Below are 12345 nucleotides of genomic sequence, written 5' to 3' on the forward strand. Positions count from 1 at the left end.
CAACACTAAAGAAGACAGGTCAAATATATAATTGATCTTTGTTTTCTAGACTTGACATTTTGTTTACTGAGAGGTGTTGTGTTACTGCCCATTTCATTTAATCCTCAATATTGATGTGTTTGTGCAGAATGTGGTTCATTCAATGAGCTTCCAAGAGTTACTAAAGCAGCGGGAGGTGCATTTCCAGCAAGAGTTTTCACTAAAGAGAATGAAAAGACAGTCATACTTTGAAATAACACTGCTTTTTACAATAACTTGCTTCAAATAAATTGTATTAAGTAATTTGAAAAACATTAAATAAAAATGACTCACTTACCAGCTAACTAAGAACAATTTTGTTGTTTTCTTGGAGGCATTTCTCTGAATAAACTGGTGAACATCACATAAATGCCTCTGGTATACATCAGCAATAAATGCTGGCATATTATAGAACACTTTCTTTGACAAATCTTTGTTTTATATCAATCTGTAGGTCAGGCGCCATCATACTTAAGGGATCTTTTAGTCCCTTATATTCCTGGGCGGTCTCTCCCATCCCAGGATGCTGTGCTGCTTACTGTCCCAAGGGCTTAAGAATAACACAGGTGGTAGTGTGTTCAGTTGTAGGGCCCCTGAACTGTGTAACACTCTCCCTGGCTCTATAAGAGAAGCCTCAACCGTTGTAAATTTTAAGTCAAGATTGAAAACCTATTTTTATGATCTATTGTTTCCATTTTAATCTCACTGTTATTTTATTTTGTATTGTTTTGCTGTTTTTATGTACTACAGTTTTATTACTGTTTTTATGGTTGTTGCAGTTTTATTGTTGATCTTTTGAACTGTTGTTTTCTGTTCAGCACCATGAGATGGCTCTGCCATGAAAGGAGCTATATAAATAAAGTTTGATTTGGTTTGATTTTATATTTGCAGAAATTAACATGTCTATGGCCACAGTACATGTATTTTTCCCCCATGTGTATCAAATCCTATATAAGCCCACTTATGTCATTTTGTAAAATTGACCTACTTTCGATCTACTAATGTGAGTGTGACAAGTCGAAAGGTATCCTGACTGAAATTTGACCTCCTGACTAGGAGATGTTGAAGCTAGTTAAAGCCTTTCCCTTATCAAGATCTGCAGGACTGGGATTCTATCACCCTTTAATGACAGGGAAGACCTGCCCTGTGGGGATTGGTGAGGTTGACTGCAGGGGCAGAGCTTTGGATACTAAAGGGATTGTGTGGTCTCATAGCTCTCAGTTAGACCAGAGGAGACTGGAGAGAGCTGATGCTACAAGCAAATAGCGGCTGCCGTGCTGTGGTGAGAACAGATAAGCATGGAAGAGGGACCTGGAAACGGACACCTGTGGACCTTGGCACTTAGAACTTTTAAGAAACGTTCCCCAAAAACATTGGATGTGTCAGCGCCACAATGCCTACATTGCAGTCTCCCTTGTAAATAACTTGCTGTAAATAAACAACCTCCCACAGTGAGCAGCACAAAAACCTACAAATACAGCAACTTTGTGGAATTGTTTTCCTTATAACCAGCCTCCCTGTCTCTAATGTTCAAATTACTAAACATCCATCCTTTCTAAAAGCACTGCTGACCTTACTTGTACAGAGCACCATTTGCTGTTTTTTCTTTCTTCTTGAACTGTGTTGGCTCTGTGTTGCACTTACCTTGGCCCGATATGACCCTCACAATCCATCCCTGCTTTTATTTTTAGATTTTGCCTTGGCAGAATTACAGCCTCTGTCTGCATTTCCAGTCAGCCGTGGGTCAGGGTTTTTTCTGTACATCTGTGTTCTTGTATTACAAGGGCAAGCCTACGTTGAACAAGAATTCCCTTCCGGTCGACAGCCTGTTAAATGTTAACCAGTAGCTACAGTCGACTCGAACTGGTCCTGACCTTGATAGTCTGAAATGACCTATAATCCACACCACACTATCATGACAAACGAGCAACATGGGCCGAATGGCCTCCTCTCATTTCTAAACGTTATGTTCTTATGACAATATGCTTGATGACAGCAGCTGGAGAAACTATAGCTATGGCCAAAAGTGTTGCATCACTTAGAATTTTAGGATTGAGACCATTTAAAAAACAAAACAAAACAACAACATTAACATAATTGAGATCTTTTATTTAACATCATGCAATTCAAGAAACTAAAAAAATGATATTGCAAAAGTCTACCGGAAGCCATAATAGTAGTACAGTATTTCATGTTAGATTTCAAAATGTCACATTAAGTATATGGAAAACGACAAAGTGGTATGTACGGTAATTCAATATGTTTACGTAACATTAATCAGCAGGTTCCGACTTTATGAGGCACAATTTGTTAATTCTATAGGGTAATGCAAAACTTTTACCCATAGCTGTACAGTTAAAAACTTTGACAGCTATGTGCAGTATGTATTATTCATACTTTAAGTTTATTACTGATTTTGATGAATTATACATAGAAGATTATCAAAAACAAATTGGACCGGTTTTGCACTTTAATTAACATAGGTCTCAAATGTGCAATTATGAGCATTTCACTGGTTGAAAGCATGTCAGTCAATAGGGATAGCAGCTGATTGGTTAATGACAGAAAAGAATCGAGTGAAGGGGTGGATACAATTTTACTCTTTGAATGGCACAGGAAGGCTATAATGTATTTCTTACAAAACTGCACATTTGAGAGCTATATAAAATATTCAATTATTTTGCTTATTACAATCACTTAATAAAAGTCATAAACAGTCCAGAGGTTTCATGAATAAGGGTAATTTTTATCAAACCTTCAGCCTTTCCAAGCACATTACCTCAAACTTCACTTCATAGACTAGCTTATAGTTCATGTAGTGGGAATAGTTTATTATTTAGCAATATTGCATATTTCCATGTCCTTTGCAACACTTTTATCATGGTATACCTCTGTAAACCGTAATCACAAAATGTCACTTGTTTGTCAGATTTTTACTAATAGTACCAATTTAGTCTTTCTCATGTAACCGCTAGGAATAGAGCCCCATGGTATATGTTGGTAAATGGTGGCATTGTGGTACTGTTCAGTAACAGACACGGGAGATCAGTTTTGATTGCTGTGACTGACAGAAAGGTTCAATGTCATTTAAGTTCACAACAATAAGTTGTCTAGTTCAGTAAGTTGCTTCAGTCTATGCATATATATTTTCCAACAAGCACTGTATTGAATTCACACTTTTCTTTACTCCATTGCTTTGGTACTTACAGAACTGGAATACATTAGAAAAACAAAATCTTGTTATTCTTTGGTTGACTACGTTGGTTCCATCATGGTGTTTAAGAGGCACTGACTAATTCCTAGGTTACAGAAAGTACACATAACACAGTGGCTGTATTTTACACATACTGAAGGCATTTGTTTCCCACAGTTAAGAATGGAAAAACTAATTGAACTACTGTACTGGAAAGCCTTAATCCGATTTTACTTAAAGTAAAGCTTACATAAGACTGTAGTTAATAAAATTCTCTCACAGTGAATTCATTAAATGTAATTTTAATCCCAAGTCAAATCTGATCAAATGAAAACTAAACCAAAGCATGTGTTATTAAGAAAGAATCTCTCTACTTAAAAGGTTAAAGTCAAAAAACATTATTGGCTTGGTAACTTCTCCACATTTTAATACCCCCAAAAATGAATATTCCGCAAATTCCAACCAAATGCAAAAGACCTTTAGCAGTGTCCTTACATAATCTTAAAAACTGTAAATAGCTCATCAGTTTAACTGACAAGTCACATCATGCTTTATGTCACCAGTGCTCACTGACATATACAAGGCCTTGAGTAATTAGCTGCTAGTAAACTAGCAGTAAAAATCAGTAGCAGCAAAGCTTTATATGAGTTTCATAAAGGCGTGTTAACTAGGCGTGGTATCTGTGTACCAGGCAGCAAGTGGAAAAGGTCCACTGTGTCACATATATTCCAGAGGAAAGATTTTGGCTGGGACGCCTCAACCACAATCAATATGTAATCCCCCCAGAAAAAGACCTCTGAAGGTCACAAGTCTTTTCTACAGAGTAGTGTCATACAGTAGTGATTATATAGCTTATTTGATATATAATATTTTATACTGCAAACTTGTGCATCAAAGAGTTTCATGCTAGTCCTGTATAATGGTATTAAACCATATTCTATTTTTATTTTGTGTCAAATTGTGCTCTCTCACCACAGCAATTCCCTTCAACAGCTCAGGAGATATGAAGGTCAGTGGGGATCTTCTGATCCCCTGGGGCCGTTTTTTCAAAACCTTGGTAAATCGGGTTTCTGCATTTGATCTGGATTATATTGTGCAATTAGCTTTTTCAAAATATCGAAATGTGATCAGGATTACTGTGATCCAGATTTTGTTTTGGTAATCCGATTGCACTTTTAATCACGATTTACCAGGATTATTGTGATCCTACTGCAGAGATGGATTTAGCTTTTAAATGATCATAGAACATCATTTTGTTTGAATTGTCATTGCAAACACACACTATATGTCCATAGAGTGTTATAATATTGACATATTTATTTAAGTTTTGTTTCCTTGCAAGCAAAAAGGAAAACACGTATTTAGTGGTATGGCTTTAATAAAAAATCATTATCATAAGCATATGCCTTCACATACGCCTCCTTCAAGCTCATCTGAGATGCTGGACTCCCAACCGACGAGGAAGACTATGAAGATGTCTAAAAACACATAGCCTTTTTTCAAAAGTTTTTTTAATTCAATTTAGATTTAGTTATTTAATTTCTGCTAAGTAGGCATAAATAAAATAACCATTATTTGAATGCGTTATATGTGCACTAACATCAAAAGTGATTTAGATTTTGTAAAAAAATATATATATATTATAAAACAAAATAAATAAAACTGTGTATTAATCATTATTACCACAATCATATTTCTTAAGAACTAGCCTATTCAAAAAACTGGATTTCGTAATCGTGATTATTTCTTATCTGGATTAATGTAATCCAGCATGACATTTTCTGAAAAACCGGATCAAAATGATCTAGATTAAAAGCTTTGAAAAAACAGCCCCTGGATACCATCAATGAACTACTGTCTCTTGGAGGACAGGCCAACCCTGCAAGTGTCTGCTTAAATTCACTAGGTGCCTTGCCAGTAGGGTTTGCTGGATACAGTCCCTGACAATTTTGCATTAACATTAGACAGCAGTTTGTTTCTATCGCAGGTTTTACTATTAGTTTAGCCTGGGATTATATTTAACAAACAAAGTTATATCTGATTAACAGAATTTAAAGCTGGAATGAACCAAATTTGCTGCGGAACAGGAGACTAATACATTTTGGTTAACCACAAATCTAAAGAGCAAGGAAAATGAACCCTTTTTACTGTCTTGACCAACTTGCAAAGATAACAGCCTTTTCAGCAAAGACAGCTGGCCTTTCCAACATCTTCAAATTCACTGACCTTTACCTTGTGAAAGGGTGGTAGGTAAATGCCGCAGGTCCACCTGAATAAATAAATGACTTAAAAAGGACAGGTTCCTACAGTGTTCTGCTGCCATCTGGGTTACTGGAAGAATAGAAATGATAATAATAATAAAAAAAGGCTGAACAGTGCTTTTGTCACTCCTGAAGAGGCGACGAGGTTATGCTGTCTCAGGAAAGATACAGTGAACACATGACAAGACTATAATGCTCTTTTTCACACATAAAGCATTTTAAAAAAAATCAACTCCAATTGGCACTTTAAAGAGTCATCAGCAACTGCTATAGAATATGCAGATACACCATAATTCCATAAATGAAGCATTCTCAATGCCTAAAACTAACTGTTTAATATGCTTTACTGCTCATATCACTTTAAGTGAATGGCCAACATTTGATAACAGCCAACGTGTTTAAAAGTAGGACGCACACCTTTTATATAGAGATGCATGAAATAGTTTACCAGGTGAATGTCTACCAGCCAAAAAACTGGGGAAAACTGTGTTAAACTATAAGCTTGACAAATGGTCTATTTCACCATGTACTTTATAGGTACTCCTATTTATATCTTACCCAACAGCAGCTTCATTAACGTTCTATGTACTGTCGGATCAGCTCTTTTGGATAATGTGAATGTTCCAGTCAATTAAATACCAAGTCCAGAAAAACAGTCAGTTGACAAGAACCATCCGACTTACCATGGGATAATGTGTTTTATCTGACCTTCAGCATGCTTGTCTCTGGAATAACAGGTTTCTTGCTGGATAAATATTTTTAGAAGTGGACATTTACATGACTAAATCCTTTTCAACCTTAAAAAAGGTTCTGCTTTGTTACTACTAACTATACCAGTAGCCAGAGACAAATAGCTTGTTGCCCCAAGCAAAAGAACTTTGGCCCTCAGATGGTAAAGGGAACAAACAAGTTTTTAAACTCTAACATGGGTCACAACCTACTCTAAACACTAACATGGGTCACAACCTACTCCAGCGCTTAGGGGTTGATTACTTGTGTGGAAGTACTACATTTACTGATTGTTTAACTAACTGAAATCAAGTTTTGAAGAAAACAAGTCATGAACAATGCTTTACAGACACCAGCGGTCATTCAGTCAAATCAAAGTAGGTTAAGTAGCACTCAGGAAGCATATACTCCACTAACACCGCTATGTTCTGCTATTAGTGTACTTCTGGAGGGGCAGTGGTACAAAAAAGATATGACCTTTGTCAAACATTTTGATGGGAAGTCTTGGTTAATGTATTTTGTGTTAGCAGTGCCTTTTGGTTACAGCGCGAGTTACACAATGTTAAATCAATGTAATTACCAAGATTAAAATAACATTTTGAGGCATAGACACCACATATACACTTTGTCCGAAATGCCGTTTACCAAATACACAGATCTACACTGTATGTAATGGCTTTAAAACCATATTGTTTTCCCCGATTACAAAACTGCAGGGATAATAGAAATTACTGCAATTTACATAAACCGCATGGCAAATGTGCTTATAAATGTGCGACATATATACTTACGTATAGCACTTTTAATGAACATTGAAATAAAAAGAAAAGCGGGAGTTTTTGACATGTAGAGCAAATACTGTTCTTATTTTATAACACATGATAATTCTGTTCACAGAAGTGTCAAATGTACCTCCCTCGGCTCTTGCGAGACAACAGAAGCATCAAGCAGCTCACCTTCCTCTAATGGATTTGAACTAGTGGGTTAAGTACAGTAGTACAATGTATTACATTTACTAATTGAGGTTGTTGGAAACCTGAAAAGCACTGAAGTAAGCTGTTTGTTAACAGAACACCAGTAGTCATTTACTAATTCAAACTAGGTAAAGCACCACCAATACTACTGGACACAACGATGGCTCTGCTTAATATTGCAACTAGTGTGTTTCTGGAGTGGCAGTGAAATGTATGTAGCAGACACAGGGTTTACATCCAAAACTGTAAATCCGAGAGGGGTGGTATATGTAGCAATACTTAAATAAAAGACATTGAGAAAGTCAAAACATTTGCCATTGAATGTAGTACACTCCTTTTAGTATTATAAAGTAGATACAGATGTCAATATTGTTTGCATAACATAAGGTTCTGCAATTGCCTTAATCAGAATCATGAGTCTAGTTGTTTGTGAGTTAGGGGTTTGGCTCTTTGCCACAAACAAATATGAAAAACAATTGATTTCTGAAAAAACAAAAAAATTGTGTCGATGCTGGTATTACTAAAATTGTTTATAAACAAAGAAAACATGGGCAGCAAAAGCCAAGGAAACAAAACTGTTATATGTGTCATCTTTTTTTTCATATTGCATAGAAGTATGAAATACCTTTATACTAGTCAAATGCATATGGTTAATAAAATAACAAATGCTCCTAAACTTAGGTCAAAGTGTAAAAGAACATTCAATTCACTGTACTGGACATTTACTTTGCAACACTAATAGTACATTGGTTCAGAGGGCAGAAGTACACCTGTTAAGGTTGCAATTTATGACATTACCCAGAATCGGTGCTTTGCTACAAAATACACAGACACAGAAGACATTTAATTAGCCATGTTACTGTTTTTTTTTCTGATATTATACAGGTGCTGCAAAATAAATACCTTTTTCTTTTTCCTTTGATAAGTTGAAAGAAAGGTGGCTCTGTCAGTCATTTCACAGATTTAAAAGCTTCAATGACCCCATCAGGACAGTTTTCTATTGGCCAGTGCTGAATTGAACTGGGATTCAGATGAGCTCCAAATTCAATAGTGGCCTCCCAGACTGGTCCAAACCAGGTGTGCCGTCCAACTGAGTTGGCTGAATATGGTTGCGCCAACTGTTGCTGAGTTCTTCCATACCAATTTATTAGCTCAAATCTCGCGATCAAGAACATGCTATTTCTAATTATCATCTCGTTTTAAATCTCACAAGCATGTTACAATCCTCCAATAGAAATGTAGGAATTTGGGTTTAAAGTATTCAGAACGAATCAATGCGAGGTACAAGTCAAGAAGGAGGGACATTGCCCAGTTGCACTGGTTATGTTTTTTTTTTAAAATGTTATTATTATTTTTTTCCCAGGGAAAGGGGTCAAGTATTGTGAATTGAGTAGCCATTTCCAGTGTTTTCCCAGTGTTTATTGGATATACAGATTACATTTTTTTTTGTGTGTATTGGGGGTGTTATCACTTTTATCGGTTAAAACAGAAAATCAGAAGCCCTAATTATAAAATAACTTGGGACTAAAAGTGGAGAAAAGGTTTCAAATAATTGACTCCTGCTTTAATCCATTAACTAAACTACTGAGACCCAAAAAATACTATACTGAAACTTGGGACTGTTGTCCTATTCATAGGCAATCTATTTGGATTCCGGCTAACTACTTGAGAAATCTATTCTCAAATCATTTATATACTGCATTCTGAATGGAAACTAGTTATGGTAATCAGGTTGGGGGTTTGATTGCATTTAAGTGCAGTGGTTGAGAAGAATAGTTAAGTCGTCTGTCATGCACATTTGTTTTCAACAGAATACATTACACAAGGATCAGTTCTTTGTGCATGTAAACATTGTAATTGTTTCAAGAAATTCAAATTTAAAAGAAAAAAAAATAAATGCTTGAACATTTGTGGCATCTGTGCTATATAAATTGCAGCCCTTGGTTCATAAAGAGGCAAATGTCCAGCACTGACAACTCCATGTGGACTTTATTACACCAACAAGAGCAACACTACTAAAAGCACATCATGTGGCAACAGCACCTACCAAATGTCAGTGAGCACTGTGATGAATAACTCCTCATAGTTACAGATTAGTCCTCAAATGACTTTATAACTTGTGCATGTAAAAAAGTGAACAGACACAATAAACGTGACTGCATCTCGACTGTCTGTATAAAGACTGAGCTGTAACTAGGCCCACTAGTCATACTGGTCTAATTTTGTACATCCATCCCTGAAGGAGAGTATGAACTTGCTTAGTGAACGAAAAGGCTTTTATGCACATTTTACAATGAAAAGACTGAGTAGAACACATTAAGGCTTTAATTGTTTGAAGTGGGAAAGCAAGTTAAGGCTCAATAGTGTTCTGGAAATGATCGCAGTTAAACACAAGCAAACCTTTTACATTCAATGTCAACAGTCTATTTAGCAGTTTGCAAAAAAATAATTGAAAAAAAATAGAACAGATAACTCCCAAAGCATATTCCTGTGGTGCACGCCAATTATAAATGCATATTGTTGTCATACTGGGAATTAGGTAGCAATTTTACTATTAATAAAATAATAATACACATCACAAGAACAATATTAAGTTACCAACAGGACGACATAAACTTGCTGTTTTCAGATTCTCTCTAAAACTAGGAAAAGATATAACAGTTTTCACAGATACCCAATCAACATGCTCAATTTTGAAAAACAAAAATTAAAACAAATGTATTTTTTTTGTATAATCTTCAGACTAGCATTAAATGTATTGTTCATGTCTAAACCCTGTAGATAACGCACCTTTAAGGTTCTGCTTATTTGAAGATAGCTTTAGCTTTTGATCAGTTGTCAATTTTATACCATTCTCCCATATGTCGGATGCATTGTGGAAACCACATAGAAGATATCTAAGCAGAGACAGGTTGTATGCATCATGCAGAGTCTAGTTATTCAGAGTTGTATTATTCTGTTTGAACTGGCTGAATACCAATCTCAGTAAGACTAATACTACTGAGCGAAGCCTTTTGTTGAGTTGATGAGGCAGCCACCTCTCTTTAGCATCCACCATTGTTCAGTCCCTGTTTGTGACTGGTTCATTCTGGTTTTCATTTATTCTTACAACCTTTCCAGCCACAAAATGAATACAACTTTTCTTACATAGCAAGATTTGTTCCCAAATCATTAAAACCAGAATACTGATATCTCCTAGTTTACCATATATCCAGGGCTCTGATTTAATATATTTAATCATGCAAACACTAAGGGGCTACCACACTAATAATTAAAAGAATAGAAAAATCATTGTATATTCATTTTACTTAAATTAACCTCTCATTTACAGTAGATAAATGGTGGCCATTGCAAGTATTTAATGCAATAGCACACAGGTTATTATTAATACAGAATCCTTTATCCTGTGTTTGTAGTGTGATACACATTGACATAGCAAAGTAATTGAATATAATGTTAGATGGTATTTAATAAAAACTGGATACAGAGTTTGACGAATGTGTTAAAGGATGACCATGTCAACACGCAGGTGTACTTTTGTAAGATGGATATGAAGAATGAAGCCTCAAACAATAGCAGCGCTACAATAAGACAGACTTCCTCCAATTAAAAAGACACCTATCATCTATTCCAACCAAATGATTTATTGTATCAACGAAACGGAAAAGATGTATTTGAACACTGTACCAGGTTGATACTTTTAGAAGCTGCTGCATGAATGCTAGGCTTTGCTTCTCTCACACAAACAATACAACGTCTTGCTAAGATGTCACATACAACTGTAAATCATAAACATATACATTTTCTTATTAACAGTCTATCAAGGACTCACACTCTTTCATTGGTTAAGTTTCAACATTGTTAACCCATGGATGTGAAAGCATGAAACAACTTTGTAAAAGATAAACACCCATTATTAAACTCTGACAAGATATCTTCATCTACTGCCTTCTGAAGCAATAATTATAGAGCACATTAGTTTATATTTATTACATATTTATTACACAAACATATATATATATATATATATATATATATATATATATATATATATATATATATATATATATATATATATATATATATAGCCAACAAAAGCACTCTGAACTGTGTACTTCATTGTACTTACAAGTATAGTGAATACCCCACAAGTGGTCGCTGCTTTCTAAATAAAAATACAAAGGGGTTACAGGTTAATAAATTGTTACAGAATCCCTAAGCCCTCAAAATAAACCCAATTTAAAAATAAGCCCCCTGTTATACATGTTCTCTTACTATATATAACATCTCTTGTATTTTTATTTCTACATAGTACCTGCCATTTGTGTGTATTTATATATACATTTTCTTTTTTTCTTGAAAAGGACAGACCATCAAGATATGTCACTGAACATCTCCTAAAAGCTTGTTTTGCACATCAGAGATTATAATTATCTGGCACTGATTGATGCGTCTGTGACTTCTGTACCAGAAGCTATTACATACTTAAAATGTAGTGCTGATTCTAAATAGCGCTTGGCAAATCCACATTAAAACACTGAGGCTTTTTGCTTATTGATTATATCTTTTTTTTATGCCTGTTAGTTCTGTACTGAGGGGAAAAATAATAATAAAAGGGTTCCCTTTTTTTTTTTTTTTTTTTTTTTTTAAACAAGCCTCAAAAGCCGTTGAAGTTGAGCAGCATGCCATTAAACAATGCAGTACTTTCAAAAGATTTGAGTGGCAAATGTTTCAGCCAGAGAATGTCCAACACAGTTCCAGTAAACACTGACAATAATATATGTTGTTAGGTTTAGTGTTGTAGGGCCACAACACTGGCTGCATTCTAAACAAAGCATTTACAACACAGTTAACAGTGAAGCCTATATAATCTCAGTGCAAGTAAGTCAAATCCAAATATGCCAGTTAAGCCTTTGGCTTTTAATAAAGCGCTCTGTGTCACAAGTCCACTCTGGATGAAGCTGCTGCAGAGTACATGAACTACGGCTGTGAGGAGGGATGCACCGAGTGCTGGGAAGTAGCTGCCTGTGGCGATGTCGACTGGACAGGAGGTGGTGGTGGCGGCTGGACTGCTGTTTGCGTGTTTGGAGAAGGTGGGGGAGTTGGACGTTTAAATTTGTCAGGGCTGTTGCTTCTTCTGGGGGAAGGCCTCTGGAAGAAAACACAATTT

General features: G+C 35.6%; 1 protein-coding gene across 1 annotated transcript in view; it reads right to left on the bottom strand.

The window, feature by feature from the left end:
• Positions 1 to 2106: 2106 nt before the first annotated feature.
• LOC117415971 (coiled-coil domain-containing protein 6) overlaps positions 2107 to 12345 on the bottom strand; it is a 35268-nt gene continuing 25029 nt past the window's right edge. Inside the window, exon 9 of the mRNA XM_034026954.3 lies at positions 2107 to 12326. Coding sequence (XP_033882845.1) covers positions 12156 to 12326 — 171 coding nt within the window. The 3' untranslated portion in view covers positions 2107 to 12155. The remainder of the gene's footprint in view (positions 12327 to 12345) is intronic.

Source organism: Acipenser ruthenus, chromosome 7, assembly GCF_902713425.1.
Source record: "Acipenser ruthenus chromosome 7, fAciRut3.2 maternal haplotype, whole genome shotgun sequence".
Lineage (NCBI taxonomy): Eukaryota > Metazoa > Chordata > Actinopteri > Acipenseriformes > Acipenseridae > Acipenser > Acipenser ruthenus.